At 42.2% G+C, this 19,595-nt stretch overlaps 2 protein-coding genes across 2 annotated transcripts; one reads left to right on the top strand and one right to left on the bottom strand.

The window, feature by feature from the left end:
* Positions 1 to 1,258: 1,258 nt before the first annotated feature.
* Positions 1,259 to 3,090, bottom strand: LOC115744918 (UDP-glycosyltransferase 89B2-like). The gene is made up of 2 exons (XM_030680339.2): positions 3,001 to 3,090; positions 1,259 to 2,830 (listed from the first exon to the last, which is right to left on the bottom strand). Exons 1-2 carry the CDS (start codon positions 3,088 to 3,090, stop codon positions 1,325 to 1,327), a joined length of 1,596 nt encoding a protein of 531 aa, XP_030536199.2. The 3' UTR covers positions 1,259 to 1,324.
* Positions 3,091 to 16,395: 13,305 nt separating this feature from the next.
* LOC115744639 (E3 ubiquitin-protein ligase Praja-2-like) lies at positions 16,396 to 18,141 on the top strand. Its single transcript, XM_030679919.2, has one exon. It carries the CDS (start codon positions 16,474 to 16,476, stop codon positions 17,821 to 17,823), a length of 1,350 nt encoding a protein of 449 aa, XP_030535779.2. The 5' UTR covers positions 16,396 to 16,473; the 3' UTR covers positions 17,824 to 18,141.
* Positions 18,142 to 19,595: the final 1,454 nt, after the last annotated feature.

Genomic DNA, 19,595 nt, shown 5'->3' with positions numbered 1-19,595 from the left:
TTAATCTCAAAGTAATTGTAGGTGGTGGTATTGATCTACTCAAATTCTAACTCCAATCTAAGCTACCGTATTAATATAACAGGACCATCACCCGTATATGCAAATAATACATCACATCACATTCCTTAATGCTGCAAAATATCTCAAACTTCCTTTTTCGCTGTGGCCGATCTTCTAGTTGCATCAACTTACTCCAAACCTAACTCCAATCTTAGGTACCGTTTTAATACTCAAATACGTAAAAACAGGACCATCACTCTCTTGCTCATATACGTGTTATACATCAGATCACATTCCTCAATATTGCAAAATATCTCAACCTTCCTCGCTCGTCATTGTCGCATTAACTTACTCAAAATGTAACTCCAATCTAAGCTACCGTGGTAATACTCGAAAAATAATGTGGTAAAAACGAGACCGTCGCTATCTTGCTCATATACGTATAATACATTAGATTGCCTTCTTTAGTGCTGCAAAATGTCTCAATCTTCCCTTCTTGCCATCGTCGAACTTCTCTATAAATTCCCCACCAAGTCTTAGAGATTGCACGGTGCACTGCCAGCGATTTGGGTGCGCTACCAAAGATTGTGCTAATGGGATGTGCGAGAGTCAGGTGCACTTGATAGATCATTAGATCCAACGAGGTTTCTCGTGCTATCATGGTGAAGAAGTATGCAAATAATTGATATCCGTAAATGTTGTGGAGCTGGAAACTGAATTTACTGGTGATTTTGCAACCTACAGTCGATCGGATCGGTCGAAGTCCGAAAAGGGGTGAGAAAATTTCTGATGAATGGCCTCGTTCGCCCTTGATTTTTACTATTGATGAGAAATTGGGGGTTGAGTCGCTAGAACCGATGGTTGATAAGACATTCGACCGTTTTTCATGGGTTGCGGAACGAGAATTTGAGGTGAATTGTTGAAATATGTCATATCAAATTGGTTGTTATCGTGAAAATTCCGTCATTGCTTATTAGTTTTTTTTCTTTTTGTTGGTCGAATTTTTGCTTCTTAGTTGAGCAACAACTTTTTCTTGAATAGACGGTAACTTGATCTTTAATTGTTAATTTGCCTAATTCTTTAAATAATAAAGAAAGTAGACGGATAATCTTTGCATGGAAAATTGATACGCTCCTTCCATTACTCTATTAAAAAAGAAAAGAAAACTATCTTTCCTTGGCGTCCTCGGTTTCTATGTTAAGTATTAAATATTCACCCTTACACAAAATAATAAAGAAAAAAAAATGAGTCTGAAAAAGAAAAAAATAAAAAATAAATTATTCATATCGGACAAGCCATCAACCGCTCTCCGTCAACCCCCGCGTCACTTCTTGACGCGTTGAAGCTCCGCTAGACTCTTCACGAATCCGTCCAAATCCTTGTCCGAGCTTCCGCCGTTGACCGCGTCCGCCGCCGCCTCGCTCAGCTTCTTGATCCGGCCCCTCTCCGGCCTCGTCTCGTCGAGCGACTCGGCCAAGGCCCGGGCCAGCTCGGCGGGGTCGGGCACGGCGTCGTCCGGGGCCTCGCACGCCCTGATCGCCACGCCCAGCTGGTCCACCAGCAGCGTCGCGTCCGTGTACTGGTCCGCGCCCATCGGCCACGTCAGCATCACCACCCCGGCGCTGATCCCTTCGAGCACCGAGTTCCAGCCGCAGTGCGTCAGGAACCCGCCCACCGCGCGGTGCCGCAGTATCGCCACCTGCGGGGCCCACCCCCTGATCACCAGGCCCCGTCCCGCCGTGCGGCTTTCGAACCCCTCTGGCACGAGCCCGTGGCCGCCCAGCACGAGCCCGTCCGCGGTCTCCCTCACGCACCATATGAAGTGGACCCGGCTCATCTCCAGCGCCGTCGCCAGCGCCGCCATCTGGTCGTTCTCCAGCGCCGTGCGGCTCCCGAAGCACACGTACACCACGGACCGCTCCTTCCTGCCGTCGAGCCACTTCAGCACCTCCTCGGCCGGGACCGAGCTGGACCCGCCCCGGCTAGTCAGGCTCACCGAGTCATCCACGGGCGGTAGGAGCGGGCCCACGGCCCAGACCCGGTCTGGCCCGAACTTTTCCTTCATGTGGTCGACGTAGACACGCTCCAACTCCGTGAACGTGTTGAAGACGACGCCCCAGCTCGCCGCGTTCGCCAGCCAGCCCTCCCTATGAAACTCCATGTCGGCTTCTCCTTCCATGTATATCCTGAAGAGGTGCGAAATCTGCCACCACGCGTACGTCGGCGAGTTCGGCACGTCACCGAAGGTCACCGTGGAGTTCTCGTCGCCGCCGCCGTTCTTGGGTAGGTTTTGATAGAGCGAGAACTCGATGGACACCGCGAAGGCGGCGGAGGGGGAGAACACGATGCGGGGAACGCCGAGCTCCAAGGCCAGGTGTCGGGTCCACCCGAGAAAGAAGTCGGACAAGATGGCGACCGGCGGCGAGGGGTGGGACCGGAACCACTCGAGGAGCGCCGGGTAGTGGTGGTGGCGCATGGAGAGGGTCTTGACGATAAGGAAGTTCTTGGAGAGACAGGGGGTGTCGGGGGCCGGGATGACGAGGGGGTGGAAGAGGTCGGGATGGTCGGAGAGGAGGGGGAGGAGGAGGTGGTGGTTGGAGGGGGTGACGAGGGCGGTCACGCGGACGCCGCGGCGGAGGAGGCGGTCGGCGAGGTCGAGGAGGGGGATGACGTGGCCGGAGGAGAGGAAGGGATAAACGAGAAGGTGCGGAGGGCCGGCGGGCACATCGGCGGCGGCGGGGGCATTTTTGGTCGACGCGAGCGAACGACTTTTGGAGCCAAACGCCGAAGAGCTGTGATGGAATAAAGACTTGGGTGTACATGGACGGTCCTCATGTCGCGGGGAATAAGTACCATTTGGGTGGTGAAGTCAACGGTCGGATTTGAGCCACGATTTTAATTGGGGGGGGATTCCCATTCTTCTTTTTGATTAGTGGACGGTGAGGACTTTCAGTTGACTTTTCTAGAAAGAGAGAACTTTTTCTGTCTGGTTGGACCTACCGTGGAGCCCCTGACTCCTTCGATCCCGCGTATTTTCAGTTCGATTTTGATTAATGTTTTACCATTTTCTGATTTGAGTGCGTCACGCATGACGTCACGAGGGTTTTTGGGGGTGTTTCCCTTTGCATTTATTGAGAAAGTACCAAACCTCGATTGATGGGCCTGTTAAAGGCCCGCCGACAAAGTGGGTCTGTGAAAAGCAGGCGTGCTTTTGATAAAATAAAATAAAAAACAAAAAACAAAAGCAGGTCGGCGTGCAGAGCACGGCTCATCGCCCAGAAGGAAAAGGACAAGGAAAAGAAGGAAGGAAGGAAGGAAGGAAGAGCATGTGGGGCCCGTCCGGCGACGTGTCCGTATCGGACACCACGGGGGACTTGCGGGGCACGCAATAAAACCGTAACGCACGAGACAGAGGGACCGGCCGGTTTCAGCTAACTTTAATATGTCCAACCGACTCGATTTTTTTTTAGTAAAAAGTGTGCGGTCGTGGATTCGTCGTACTCGTACACACCGAAAGAACAAAATAAACGAATCTACCGCACTTTTATAAATGTAGTTTTAAATCTTTTAATCTTAATGATTTAATCTTAAATTCATCAATTCAGTCGGTCCAATCAATTTTAGACGAAAAATTACCGATATGGATACCGGTCATCATAAGTTGTACGATATGCACCGACGTGAATCATTTTTAACGGTATTTAAATATTTTTTCACAATTTTTTTTATTAATTTCTTTGATTTTTTAATTATTTTTCCTTTTCTTTTTTTATTCTTCGTAATTTTTTTTTTTGCTATGGCCGGCGAAGATCGTTGGGACCAAGCATGCTTGCCTACGATCGCGATGGCCTCATTCGTATTTGGGGGAGGTCGGGCGAGGGCTCGATGACCTCATCGGCCACATCAAGGGGAAAAAAAAAAAGAAACGAAGAGAAAAAAAAAAAAATTGAAAAAGCACAGAAAAAGTAAAAAAAATATTAAAATTTGTCTAGGTCAGCATCGGCTATGTTACGTAGGGCGGCCGACGTCCATGTCGTTGATTTTTTATTAAAATGGGTCCGATAGACTCAATTGACACAATGTGAAAATATTTGGGGTTCAATTAATAAAATTTAAATATTTAGAACCGAATTGACCAAAGTGCAATAGATTTAGGATTTTATGGACAATTTTTCCTCATGCACAATAAAGAATGAAACCTAATTCTATCGAATTGAAGGTTCGATTCGGTTTGAATTCGAGATCCAATTGGATAACTAAGCGCATTGTGCGTCTTTCCATACAACTCTACCTTGAAAACTCACTTTCACGTCCTTAGTTCTAAGTATCAATCCTATAGAATCAAGCATGGAAGGAATTCCAATCAAAGTGCACCGAATTAAACCTACTCATATGCTCACTAGCCCTGGATTTACTTATAGAACTAATTAGGAAAATTTACTTTTCGATCAAATTTAGCGAAATCTAGTTAAATGGAGGCACTTTTTCCACTCTTATTATGGCTAAAACACTCCCTAGCACATTATTTTGATAATATTGACCTTTGTGAGTCCCACCTTTTTTAAGCATTTTTCGTTTGCTTTTCTTCTTTGTCTTTTTTATGTCACTTTCCTTCTTATTATTTATTTCCGTGTTCTCTATTTCTAAAACACCCCTCTCATGTCAATAATATACAAGTTTTTGACGCTCCAATGTTCGACACCAAATTCGACATAAAAAAAAAAAAAAAAAAGAAGAAGCCCGTTACCAACACAAAAGAAAACGCCCCGTCACCGATACAAGCAATTGAAGTAGTTGAAGCCCGGATTTATAGAAACCTATTCCTTACTCTACTAGTCCTCTTCCATATTCACTTTTTCAAAACAAAACTATTGTAAGTGAAAAAAAAACCATCTCATTTATGTGAACTCTTCAACCTCATTCCATCCCTTTTGCTCTTTGTTGTTCATTTTTCCATTTTGCATCAAACACTTTGATCGATCAAAAACAAACGATCACGTGCATCATAATTATTTCCTTTTCCTTAGGGCCCCGGGAGAAAAAAAGTTTTTTTATTTCCCACCACAAAACATCACAAAGACAAGAAAAACCCCATTGAAGATTCAAATCCAGGAATTGAACCGCTCATCCAAATCCTCATCAAGCTCATCAGCAATATCCGCTTATCCGTCTTCGTTTTCTTGGTCCTTATCATCACCTTCATTGCCAATTCACCGTCATCTACCCGCCTCCGGATCCATCACCGGAATTCGTCCATACTCTCACTAAGTTGTTTACTCGTGAGGGTTTGGCCCTCATCATCCTCATGATCTCTCCTTCTTCTATGCCGATCTAGGTGGCTGGACTGCCTTCGTAGGTGATTGAGAGGACTGAAGAGATGATTGCGAACTCAACCCTCATGTCCAAGCCCTTAAGCAATGAGGAGGCTCCATTGTCTATCAATTGTTTAAATCTCCGTGCAAGAAGTTCAATGCGATAGCCTTTAGGTCAATTGTATTCTTGGGTGTCAAACTTCGATTAAAGATTCAAAAACCAATGAGTGCGAAGCGGCACAAATGACAAGTGACAAAGGCAAACCACATAGGAGAGATTTTTTTTTTTTTTGATATAACTACTAAGGCTTGAATCATGGTCAGATTAAAAGTGGCAGGGAGAAGTAAAAATAAATGAGGAAAATGGGACCCACAAGAAAAGACAAGAAAAAAAACACATGACACCATAACCAAACAAAAAGGATTCTTGAAAAAAGATGGGACCCACAGGAGTTAATATGATAAAATACCTTAATTGAGAGCATTTTAGCTACGGTGGGAGTGGAAAAAAACATAATCCCGAGTTAAAAATGAAGGAAAAAAAAGAAAGTTCTTCTTCTACAACTCTCGATTGTTCTCAACGGGGAATTCGCCACGGTTGGACGAGCGCATGGCCGCTCGGAACTTTGGACAGGGCTCCCTGCCACTCGACTTCATTACGGCCATTCGATCCTGGAACCCGAGGTTGCACAACCGTGCATGCTCCGTCTAGGAGCTCGGCCATGGTCTCCCATGCACACTGTCCATAGTGGGTGTCCATGTTGGCAAAAATTTATTCATGTCACACCTTGCCAGCATCTATAACCGACAACCACGTCAGCTGGATTTCAATAGATATGATGTGGGTGCTAGAGGGACTCGATCGCTCAATTTTGTAGAAATAGAAGGACTCATTAAAAAGATAAAAAATAAAAGTGATTTGGTTAGACAAAACATAAAAGCAAGAGGATGGACCAAACCACACGTACCCAATTTCGTCCATCAACAGAACTTTAGGAAAATTATCCAGAAAACCCTAAACCTATTGGTCATTTGACAGTTCAATCTTATACCTTTTAATTTTACCAATTGAGTTCTAAGCATTTTCATATTTTGTTAATCGAGTCCATCCGGCATCCACATCTCCCGCCAAAATTGGCCGGCTTGGCTCAATTGGTAAAACGTGAAAATGATTTAGAACACGATTTGCAAAATTAAAAGGTTCAAGGTTAAATTGACAAAAGTGCGATAGATTTAAGATCTTCTTTTTTTTTTTTTTTGGACAATTTTCCCGTAAGACTTTTGCACCGGTTTCGGCCCGAATTGAAATATGGGCCAGCCACATGGGCCCGGAGCTGGCTCTGTAAAACATTGCATTCGACAGTCTTCGATCAGCTCGATGCATCATCTCTCCATCGCTTTTGGACCGAAGCCCATCTCTGCTCAATCCCACGCCACATTGCGACGAAAACCGCTCGACTCGTAGGACAAGAAGCCCACCAAGACAAAAACCCCAGAGATCGACATTGGCTACGTTTGAAACTTTTTCCTCGTCAGTGCCAATCTTCTCGTTGCTAAACAAGATTGAAAACTTCATTTCTGCTTCAATAACGGAAGTTTTGAAGCTTGCTCCGCATGGATCGATCTCTTTTTCTCGTCGCTTTGACCATGTTTTAGCAGGAAATGGAAAAGCGGCGAAGTGTCGGGTAAGTCCATTGAATCCTCAACTTAGAAAGAAATTACAGCAGAAGCTATCATATGATCATGTCAGTAGTTTATACTGTGGTTTACAGTAAGCGAAGACAAAAAGGATTGCTTCTCATATAGAACGAACCCAAAATTTGAGAAGCAAGTTCGGGAAACTCTGAGAGAGACAACTAGGGCTTGTGCTGCCCAGACAAGGGTTGTCCGTTGTTGATCGGAGGAGGGTGTCGGCCGGCCCCTTGGTGGTAGTCTCTGTCGGTGAGGGCCATGATTTCGCGAGCAGACTCCGTGACTTCCTTTTGGGCATCGAGATTCTGGAGGCTGCCCTCGTGATAAGGTTCTTGGGATGGTGGGAATTTCGAGCTTCTCGTTGTGTCACGATGAACAGACCTCGAATCCGGTGAATACGCCATCATCTTCCTTGAGATGGAGGCTCTGATGGGCCTTGTTGTTCCTCCCTTGCCTCCTTCATTCTATGGCCAATATGAGTTAAAAGGATCAGAAGGCGGAGTTAAAATGTGCTGCAAGAAATGAAGACATTGTGTTGGATCTATGGTTGATATTGTATTGGTCTTAACAGTATGTCAGGTAAATGTCAGGGAAGCATTTTCCTAGATAGTATAAGTATCAACTTTCTTTCATGGGATTTATTATCGTCGTGGCGTGAGTAATCTGAGCCGTCAGATCTGGTGAGTTGCAGGGAGTACCATGATTCAGACTGTCCGATATACCACGGAGTACCCATACATAGAAAGAGAGAGAGAGAGAGGAACCTGATCTTCCATGTACTCGAGCGAGCTTGGTTGAGGCAACTCTGGAGCATTTTGATCCTTTCCTGCAACAATTCAAACAATCGGTACGATCAAACGCATAACAAAACCGTTTTTCCAACTACTTTGATCCATCTTTTGGTGTCGCATTGTAACAAACTCAAACAAATCTTCGATATTCGCGGGTTATTCTGTCGTTATGCGCTTATGCAAAGTAAAGGCACATCAATTAACTTGAGAATAGAAGGGGAAAATGAAGAACAAGAAAGATAAGGTAGAACGGGGAAGGAGCTCTGCAAAAACAGAAGCGCCGAACAAAATTTTTCCTCTCATATCATTAAAATTTCTGTAGTTTGGATACATACAGGTATGATATTCCGCACTTGCATATAGCTTGACAAAATTTCAAAGAAAGGGATAGAAAACAAAGGAAAAGAAAGGAAAGGGCAAAAAAGAAAGAGCCTTTTTTTTCCTTTGTGTGGCTCTCAATGGATGCAATCAGTCATTAGTTGTTCCTAGGAGGGTGTGGTTTCGGCACATGATAATCGGCATTGAAAGCTACAAAACCGCCCGTTTTGGCTTTGACGGAACGACGACGGGGGCTTCTAATTCTCGACGACTCGTAGTCTACGTCCGACATCCTTTTCCCTCTACGTAGGCTACTTTTTCCAAAATAATTCTTGGCACCTGTTGATGAAGATGATGTTGAACTCGATGATGCACTCTTTGAACTCATTTGCACACTCAAAGTCGCTTCTTTCGCCATGCTTCGTCCTGAGAACTTTCTCAACTTCAACTTCCTTTCCTCGATTGCCCCATCTACGTCTCTCGCTACTTCAGCAGTAGGAGGAATGCCACCATGCGGAGCCTGCAAAATACGAGCACCAGCAAAATAAATAACTGGTCGAACACTCCGACAATTGTTGAGTACCATCTTTATCGACGACGGTGATGTGCGCACTCGACAATTGTTCAGATGGAACGTAATTTCTTCTACCTTCTCAACTTCTGATGAGGAGCCTCCAGCTATGAACACCTCCACTCCATCTTTGTCGAGAACCGACTTTTCGTCCATGGCTGCGAAAGAGTTTCAAGATTCAGCGAGGCATGCACCGCGATACGACACACAAATTCGTAAAACTTACGAAGCATATTCTGCTTACCCTCGCCAGTTCGTGCATAGGAGCTCCATTGTTCCAGCGAAAAGAGCAGAAGCGTGAGCAGAAAGCTAGTGATCCTTATGGACACCATTTTTGATCCCTTTCTCCCTCCCTTTTTTTTTTCCTTCCTTTGGCTTCTTCAGAGTATGTCTTCTTGTTTTGAACAACGAAAGAGAGGGGAACATGTGGAAGCAGACAATGGTCTTTATAGAGTCTAAGACCTCGGTCAAAGGCTAGTGTCCCAAAGCTACATTTTTCCTTGTAGTTTGTTATACTTAGTATTAAAATTGATCAATGCCCGGCACTACTTAGAAGAACTCAAAAGAGCAAGCTAGGGTTTTCAGAGAGTCTTTGAGTTGAAAAGTTTGGAAAGCGGTTTTGTTTTTTGGGTTGGGTAGGCTTCAGAATATTAAGAGGGCTTTCAGCATGTGATCGCGTGGAATTGAAGATACGGTGTTCAGCGCCTGTCTGCCGCCATGCATGCAACGTGGAAAGCTTTCTCTTTCTTGATATGTCCAAACCCCAATTTTCTTTTTCATGTTCAATTTTCGATGATAGATATCATTCGCTAACGAGTGTTATAATTGTAATACTAAAATTAGGGAAACTAACGATCCCGATTCACTGTCTCACGAACAAGACTCGTGCAAAATCGAGAACGAATGTGGAAATGTGAAGGAAACGATACATACATGTAGCTATTGATGAAGTCGGACGAATACGGATGCGCAAAATGTTGAACGATCGGCAAAAGGGTGCTTCTAGCCGATTGCTCTCACCGAGCGATAGTGTACATATTTGATAATGACGGACGTTCTGTATGTATGTTCTGAAGAAAAACCGATTGTCAGAAGCATTTTGACTTAAATGGCCTTTATTTAAATACCGTCATTTGAACCTCTTCAGATAACCTCTCTCATCAAGACGGTTATTGGGTGATGCGGTTATCACGTAATTAATATGCATAATATAGCGTTAATAAAATTAAATTTCGGTAATTATCAATTGAATGTCAAATCATATTATTAATATTATAATAATGATTTGATTTTGAAGGTATTGATTTGTGCATAATACGCCAAAAAAAAAAAAAAAACAGTGGGTCCGGAACTTTTAAACTCTTTTTTTATGCAGTTGATTAGCAAGTGGGCTCATTAAACAAAAGATTCATGTTTCCATGCATATACTTTTTGGTCTAGAACTTCAAGCTTCACCCACGTTTATCGATGCCATGACAGTGTATAAGAAAGAGGTTTTTAGGTTGGACAAGAGAGATTCACAATGGCCAATGCTGCCCTTTGGGCACACATCCTCATAGTAGTGGAGGTTATGCTGGCTGTTAGCTCATTCATTTGATTATTTCGAAATTTATAATGTTTTGTGTTTGGCAAGTGAATTGTTTAAAGTTTGAAGAGAGGGTTTAGCTTCATGACAAATTTGACTTTGCTGTTTGAAAGCGTTTTGGTTGAGAATTTGGCCTAGTTTTGACTGCAATCAGTGATTTACCTTTGGAGAAGCCACAAAGATTTTGACTAGTAGGGTTAGAACGCCATGCACAAGTTAGGCCACGATATTTTTGCCTCGGGAAAATTTGCAGAAAATACTCAAATCGCGTGGTTAGGGATGAGACGAAAGCATCACGCAATGGATTCCGAACACTTCCATTCTCCGAGAAAGATAAATGATCAGCAATAAGTATCGTATCATTAGGTAAAGTTTGTGAAGACAATGTGCATACATACAGAGACTCGAGTTGTCGCAAACATGAATGGTCAAGATATTTGGTGTTAAAGCATCCAACATTATTTGTATTTGTAGTGTCAATTTGTCTTATAGACATAAAGTCTCCATCCATCTAATAATTTTTAAACTTTTTGGTTTGGTATTGTAACAATAGAAAATGGAAGCAGCATAGGATCTTAGATTATTTATTGAAGGTTAATTTCTCATACGACACTTGAGTTGATGCATGTTCGTCAACATGAGTAATTCCAGAAAAAAAGTGTGATGTTATCTGAAAAATAGTCTTCCTTATAATTAAATGTTCTTTGTTGAATGACTATATTTATATCTTTTCTAGCCTGACTCGACCTTCATGACTAGGTGGTCTGGATCCTTAAGTAGCAATGCGAGGAATGATCATGAGTTTCCAATCAAATCGGAAGTTTGCGGTTATAACATTTTACTTAGCTACTCTTCTCTCTCCCGGCTCTAAGTGATTTGACCACTTTCATGCTTCGAATCGCAGGAGATAGTTGCCCATCATACAGCTCACCAACTTCACTTGCTTCTATGGAAGGCTCGCTCCGGGCAGGTTTGGACAACCTACAATACACGACTTTAAGATGCCGCAAACAAGCCTAGTATTTGAATGCTCTATGTTGTTAACATTAGGAAATGGAATGATCGGGAATCTCGAGTAACCGACCGAGCCGGCTAAAGTAGCTAAAGTGGCGATAAATCCTGTCAGTATATATATTTGCAATCATCACATTATGCAGAGTAAAACACATAATATTCTTGTGTCGCATTTTATTATTATTTTCTCGTGTAATTAAATTCGAAGAGACACACTTGGTGATTGGGGCGACGTGGTTCCCTAGAGGCAGCATTGGAATTGGTGGGGAACATGGAAAAAGCGATCTTACCACCTTGAATCCGCCAGCCCTTTTGGTGATTAACAAACAATAAACAGTTATTAACGAATAGATTAAAGGGCTAGGGTTTCACGAAGTATAGAACACAAGGGCGTGCTCTCCAACGTTAACCTCTCGCTTTATTTTAATTTATGAGCAAAGACATATCTTAGTTTACAACCTAAGTCGCTTTCAATGTCGGAAAACGAGCCGTGCAAAGCGTAGTCGTCGGCCATTGCACATGCAAAGGTTGTATGAACTCTGCCCCTTGTTTTTGTTCTTCGTTTGTCTCTATTTTTTTTTCTTTTTTTTTTCTATAGAGGAATACAATATTCTATGATAAAATATAATGAAATTATAATATAATGAAGCTTGACCCTTTTGTCTATATACGCATTTGCAAACAAATATTCTCAAATCTGAACGCAACGTCCAAGCACTTTCTCGTCGGCGACTTGCTAAGTTAGCTAGCTCCCCATTGACTGCTGTTATGTGGAAAAAGAAAGATATATGCGAGAGCAAAACGTTTTTCTAGGGGCCGTTTGACATACTCATTGGAGCTGTAGTCAAGACTAAAGTTTACCATTTAAATCACCACAAACTACTTCCAAAACTAGACAATCGAGTGTGCAGACGCTTGGAAATACTACGACCTCGAGAAAGCCCTAATCGTCCGTCCGATCAGATCCGGGCAGGGTCCCGATCTTCCCTTGAGAATTGATTAGGTAACAATGTTTAAGTAATCGTGTGGCTCACAACATACGCTTATTCTCACGATAATTGATTAAGTAATAGTTTTTGGATGACTGTTATGCTAACGGTCCGACTTTGGCCACAAAAAATTAAAAAAGATAATCAATTAAAAATTATTGTGAATCCACTCTTTTAAGAATTTATAACTCACAACATACTGTTATTTTCACATTTATCTAAAAATTATATCAAAGTCTTATTTTCACGGCCCACCAAAGACTATTATGTTTGCAAAGGGTTTTTTTTTTTTTTTTTGACTTTTTTCTGAGTGACTGATTTGATCTCATGTTGTGGATTTCTTGCCATGTTTAATGTTATGTAAAGCTTTCTCGGTTTTCACCGGCATTGAGAAGGGGAAAAAGAAAAAAGCTTTCCGGGTCGGTCCGTGAAGTTCATGTCTTTGACTTGGACCGAAAGTTTTGACTTCAACGTGTGAAAATTCTCTTGGCTGTGCTTGCGTGGAAATTGAATGTTCGAATCACGTGAAGAGGGACAGCGATCTGGGCATGTTCCCACAATAACATTCAAGAGACTTTAAGAGATATTAGTAATAAATTTATTGCAATTATGTCAATTCAGTCCTAATTTTTTTTTTATGGCTAATTGAGTCCTAAACCTTTTGTATTTATGCCAATTAAGTCTATCCAACCAATTTTGACTGAAAATCACCGACGTGAATGTCGATCATATTACGCGATACAACTTGTCCTGACGTGGATAAGTTTTAATAATTTCTAATAATTTCTTGGATTTGTTACTTTTTATTATTCCTTTATTTTTCTTTTCTTTATTTTTTTTTTCCTTCCCTTCTTTCTTTGACCAGTTGTCAGACGTCGGAGATTGGCTAGAGGCTCTCCAAAAATTGAAGATACCCTGCCGGATTCGGCGAGGTAATTCTCAACGCATTGTCCATTAGTTGGTTCAGTCCATTTTGTTCTACCAATTGCAAAGTATGCCGCATGCACAAAATACAACAATAGGCAGCAGCAAGAACGAGCGTGCACAATATTACGAGGTCGAGTTTTCCTATCTTCTAACCCCAGCACGTTAGTTTCGAGAGGCAGGGTTACATCCGGATCGACTAGCCGCGTGTATATGGACGTGGATTCGAGCATATCGATTACAATCTTCGCAATAAAGACGGTGAATCAACCATGTGTTTTTTTTTTTTTTTGAGCTCCAAGGCCATCTTAGGGTTCTTTGAATTTTTGGGTGTAGAGAAAAGCTTTTGTACCCTCCCGACATGTACGGAAGGAGATGGGTTCGAGTTATGGAGATCCTAAAGATGTGTGGATCATAAGATTGTTGCCACTTCCATTCCTCTGTAAATAACATATTTTAGTTGGAAAGTGGCTTTGGTTAGGGAGCTTTCGATCGGCATTCAAAGCTTGGGGGGGTTTCAAAAAGGGGAGGAGAAGTTTGGCCTTCCCTTTACAGGACATGGCCACATGATTTTGTTGAGACAAGGGTCGCATGATCATTTTCCCATGAAAGGTTTGTGTTTTTTTTTTTGTAGGTTTTTAAATGAATTTTCTTTCTTTTTTCTTGTTTTTTTTTGGATGTGATCAAGGAATTTGAGACAGCTCTTGGCATGCAATGTGTCTCTTGTACGTGCACAAGGGAGCTTGCTTTTGGCAAAGTCGGTGCACTTTTTGATAAGTTGAGATTGTGGGTTGATTTTGTCGAGATCTATTCATGATCTGTGTTTTTTTTTTTTACTCAGGCTTGCATTCAAAAAGCTACGATGTGCAAACTCTTTGTTGGAAGTACTAAAACTTTTGGTCTACAAAGGGGGTGGCTTCATTGAATTTGGTGCTTTTGTTTCGCGAGAAGTGAACGTTTTTGAAAAATATTTTACTAAAAGTGATTGCTTATATCGCTTGAAATAATTAGTTGCTAAAAAATGTTTTTATTATTGATGGAAATGTTTTTTGTCCATTCATTTGTCGTAAACGATTCAAGCAATTTTTTTTTCCTCTTTTAAATGATTTTCAAATCATTTGTTTTTTCTCAAAACAAATGCACCCTAAAGCACGAGTTGATTGTTCTTTCAATAGGGGCTCTCGGGCCCAAGTAAAACAATTTTGCTTCCGTTGAAAGCATTATTGATTCGACGAATTTAATTATAAGTGCATTGGTGTTTAATTGTATGTACACACATTAGTCTCTCCTCGAGATGTTCTAACATTTTTCAACGAGGAAAATGTTCACGAGTGTTGTCCCGACACTCATTCAAATAGTACTTTGGAAATGCAAGAACCTAAATTCGCATGTTCAGTGTTGTTTTGGGTCTGGGAATATGAAATCAATACTACTATGTAACCCATCACTATGTTTTAGATATATGGAGTTCTTAAACGTTGTTGTGCGCTTAACAAGTGCTCGGGTCGAAACCTTGTCATTAGTCTATTTAAGTCGAGATATATTAGGGAACGCCCACTTGTTAAAACTCATTAGATCTGCATTTCAAATAGCAAATTTTTCCTATTTGGATGCAGATGATTGATTCTCTCGGCATCGTACATTGTTAATATTTCATGAGTTACAATATAAATTCTTACCGTATTCAGTATGATCGAACCAAGCCCATCTGAAAAATTGCTGCCCTGCCTGATGGTCAGGTTTGGTTGGGCCTACAAATCAGGCCCGAGCTTAGTCATGCGATAAAAAAACCCATTTAGGGGGCTTTCGAGTTAATTAAGATTAGCAGGTTGAATTAGGTTGTTAGGCCTCGGGGCCTAATCTATCTGTACTAACAAAGGCTTGACTAGAGCCCGACATATCTGGTGTGTTTTGATCTTTAATCAAATTCGATAAATGCCACTCGTCGAATCGGATCAGCATTTATCCGGCACGTTATGGGCACTCGATTATGCTTGAATTCTCTAATACGATTGTTGTCGGTTCCTAAGTCGTGATCACCTTATTCAAAGGGAACAAACGGGATCGTAAAAACTATTCTTTCGGCATCCGACAATGTTGAAGGGATTACTTGGCTACTCTTAATTCGAAATCACCAATTCCTTTTGCCAAAGATATTACCAAATCTTTGAATGGAAGGGGCCCGTTACTATTAACGGCTAAAGACCACTAGAGGCTAGAGCTCTCTCCCCATGTTCCTAAGGACTGAGATGCGCTCGACGCAATACTTATGTTGGAAAATTCATAATTTAAAAAATATTTTTTCAGGAAAAATAATTGCTTATATCATTTATAAAAATGAACGAACGAAAAATATTTTTATCATCCATGAAACCTTTTAGACTTGAAATATCGTCGATGATGCAAACATTTTTATCTGATTTTTTTTTTCAAGAGATTTAACCAATCATTTTTTTTTGAGAAATTATTTTTCGAATCATTCTTTTTTCTGAAAAAGAAACGGACCTTAAGAGCTAATATAATACCTTACGATTCATATTGATTAGGATCAATCATGTGCATATGACATCTAGACACCGCTCGATGAATTTGAATCCACCCAAGCCCCGATCGAACTCCTATCGGCATTGTCTTTGGATTTTCTTTTGACAGAGCTATTTGTGACTTGGAAAGTGGAAATGCCGATTTCTCCAATGCAATAATGTAAGGATTTTTATCGGTCCACTATCAGCATAAAAGATTTTTTTTCTAACATATTCATCGTGGAGATTAGCATCACATGGATGAATTCACTTGCACAATTATTTGACGTTATCCATCTAACAATGTATGCGTTGAATTTTTTTTTTTTTAACACCGACAATGAACCTAATAATCATCCATGATTTAATGGTCATCGACCAGAGAAAAAAAATAGTCAAAGGATTGAAAGCGCCGATAATTTCGAGCCTATTTGAACATTATCCTCTACTATGATTGGGTAATTTTGTACACTATAATTATAGTTACTACTATCACATTTATCATGAATTGCTTGGTGTCATGTCAATTTCCTTCCTACTATGATCCTTGGTATATAAATGGTTTTGTGTTTTTTTTTTAATAATAAAGTCAAAGAAAAAGAGAGTTTGACCAAAAAAAAAAAGCAAAAAAGAAAAAAAGGAGAGAAGAAGAATCACCTAACAACCTTCGAATTCCAAAGATCTCCACGTCACCTCCCAACCCTCCATCCACTCTTTCTTTCCCCGACCCGAAAACCTCGAAGCGCAAAGGAATTATGTCAGCAGAGGCCACGATCTCCCGCCTCCGCCACCTCGATCGCCGCCGCCGCCGCCTCCACCACCGGCGCAGCCTCCGCCGTTCACTCTCCCTCGAGCTCGACCCCCCTCCCCCCAGCTTCTCCCACCACCAGCGCCGTCGCGCCCGCCGCGCCTTCGATCTCTACGATTCCGATGACGACATGACGTTGCCCGTCCGTGATCCGATCGCCGCTGATCGAATTGGAGCCCTGAACGGCGACGTCGCTTCCGATCCCGACTCCGTCGATCTGCTCCTGGAGCTCGACGGCGAGGCCAGTTCTGGCATGGATCTGTTCGTCGAGCATCCGCAGTTCGTGGGCGGCGACGCGGATTCGGTGTCCGAGGAGGTAAATAGGTTGGATTTCGGGGTGATTGATGGGAATGATGACGTTTGTATGGATAATGTGGATGTAGATTTAGGGATCGGGTTAGGGTTTGGCGTGGGTGGGGACGAGAATTGTAGATTTGTAGACGAGGATTGTTGTGAAGATGAGATTTTTATGGAGACTGGGGCTTCTGGGTTGGATTCCTGTGAAGCAGGGATGACAATTTGTGAAATGGAGCAGTGTTGGAGTGGTATACGTGATGTCAAGTTCGATTCTGATTTGGAGTTGGAAGATGAATTGGGGGTTTGTAGAGATTCAGAGGATGAATTGAGTTTGAATCACGCGATTGATGAGGATGACTATTTTTGTAGTGTTCCTTTGTGTTGGGATGATTCCCTTCCATTGGAAGTGGATGCCGGAGAGGTTGAGGATCTCGATTTGGAATGGGAGGAAGTCGAGAGTTGCTTCGATGATAGAGAGATATTGAGCTTGTTTGGTGATCCTCTCAATGATGATGGATCCATTTCTGTATCTTCAATGCCTATTGTTGCAGATGAAGGGGAAGATGTGAGTGTTGAAGTAGTTGGAGGTTCTGGGAACTTGGAATGGGAGGTTTTGTTGAATTCAGATAATTTAGTAGCAACAGCAGGATTGGATCATGAGCTGGAAACTTACTTTGATGACGATGATTACTTATTTTCTGCGGAATATGAGACCATGTTTGGTCAGTTAACTGAGAACGAGAGTTCTCTGGTGGGAGGGTCCCCGGCTTCTGAAGCAGTGATCCAGAATCTACCGAAGTTGGCTTTGACTCAAGAGGATGTGGATGGAAAGGACGGGCTTTGTCCGGTCTGCAAGGATGAATTTATGGCTGGGGACATTGCAATGCAGCTGCCTTGCAGCCATGGATACCACGCCAATTGTATTGTGACATGGCTGCGCGTGAGGAATACATGTCCTGTTTGTCGTTATGAATTACCTGCTGATGATGCGGTATCTTGAGCGGGAAAGGACCAGGAGATCACAAATTGGCTTCTAATCATGAGTCGAGGGCGGCATTACTTTGTAGAAGTCAGACTGAGTATTAAGATGTGTAAAAATGTAGATAGCGGCATCAGAGAGACCCACCTATACCTTGTACTTTGTAGCAAGGAGGATTGAATTCTTTACAGGTTCATATTTTTCGGTAAGGGCAAAAGGAAGTTTTATTCCTAAAGAACCCAAATTGTTAACTGTTGGGTGAATAAGACTTGATGTAATATTAGGTTTTCTCCAGACAACTCTGCGTAATCTATGACTGCTTGTGCTTGTTGTCTCCAAGTCTTCCCCTTTGCTGGGCTTGTGGGGCAATGGCTTATGAAGTTGAATTTTTTATACTTCATGTAAGCATGTCTCTATAGGAACCATTTTGACTTGTTTGCCTCCTTGTGGTTTGCGAATTAAGGCAAGTTTGGTCTTTTTTGTTTGAATCTAAATCTTCCAAAGCCTTCAGTGGCTAGTGTACTTTTTCTTGCGCCCTTCTTCGTGCATGCCATATGCTTTTCTTTGTTCTCGAAATAGGAATTGTATGTCTCCTTCTGTACATGGTGGATTGCTTGTATGAGTGGTAAAGAGTTCTTGTTACTGGCCAATCGAATCTCCTATAGGCTGTGTTTGGTGGCTAGATATAACTTCACATACACGCGAACTTCCTCTACCTATAAATTTTTGTCATTTGGATTGGACATTTTAACATGACATTAGAGTGGAGTTCTCAGCTTCAGTTTATTTTTGCATGTGTTGTATCTCGTTTGTCAAATTCTACGGCTGTTCTTAATTCGATTTGCACTTGTGAGGAGGTGTTAAAGTATCTCGTATCGCTTGCCCGCAATATTCATATATCTTTATATGCACATGAATCTCCCTCCACCTATAAGGGTCTGTTTGGCGGTGATTCTGATCCTTTGTTTCTGTTCCCAAAAACAAAAAAGGATCAGAAACATGTTTAGTAATGAAAAAAAAAATGATTTTGATTCCGATCCCGGGAACACTTTTGAACCACTTTTCAGAAGCAAAAAAAAGATGATTCCGGTGTTTTGGAACACTTTTGAGAATCACTTTTTTGCACTTCAGATTTTTCTCCACTTCAGTTCTCCGCTTCAGTCCTTCACTTCACTTCGGTTCTCTCACTTGTGCCCTCCACCTAAAAACCAAGGAACTCCTTCACCGCTTGCTTGTGATTCACGAGCTCCGCTACCGCCGCCGCCGTCGCACTACCCCTATGAGTTCCATTTCGTCATTCACACCTTGGTCGGGTCTCGTCTCCCTTTCCATCTCACTCTAGGCTGCTGATTTGGGTGAAGACCCCTCATTGGCCTCGAGCGAGGGTTGACCTCAAGGGTCGCTCGCGGATCTTGGATTTGTCTCGAAAAAAAGGGGAAAGACATGGGGGTGTCGGATCTAGCAATTCTTAAGTCAAAAGGGTGTCTCCTCTTTAGTCAAGAGCCACGATTGAAATTTGGTGAGAGCAGCAACCCATCTCCGGGCTGGAAAGATTGCTGCGTTATTGAATCCCCGAACAACACGAGAAGAAATTGCGATTCCGTTATTTTAGCAATTTTCGTTTGAGAGTATCAGCATTTTTGGAACCGAACAACGCTATTTTGTGAAGTTCTGATGAGCCATTCTCTTGTATTTTAGAAGGGTCCGTCTGCTTTTTTGTCGCCAATTGATCCACGGTCCTCCTTTTTGTCTTGGTATTTCTTTCCCGCTTTCGAAAGGAATTTTCCTTGTTA

The sequence above is a fragment of the Rhodamnia argentea genome, chromosome 6 (genome assembly GCF_020921035.1).
Source record: "Rhodamnia argentea isolate NSW1041297 chromosome 6, ASM2092103v1, whole genome shotgun sequence".
NCBI lineage: Eukaryota > Viridiplantae > Streptophyta > Magnoliopsida > Myrtales > Myrtaceae > Rhodamnia > Rhodamnia argentea.
This window is presented reverse-complemented; position numbering and strand designations above follow the sequence as displayed.

Bases quoted from the DNA above. Each gene is read 5' to 3' on its own strand.
- LOC115744918 (XM_030680339.2), bottom strand. From the start codon at position 3,090: ATGCGTGACGCACTCAAATCAGAAAATGGTAAAACATTAATCAAAATC. The intron at 2,831-3,000 runs GTAGGTCCAACC...CCGCGACATGAG, and splicing joins AAGGAGTCAGGGGCTCCACG to GACCGTCCATGTACACCCAA.
- LOC115744639 (XM_030679919.2), top strand. From the start codon at position 16,474: ATGTCAGCAGAGGCCACGATCTCCCGCCTCCGCCACCTCGATCGCCGC.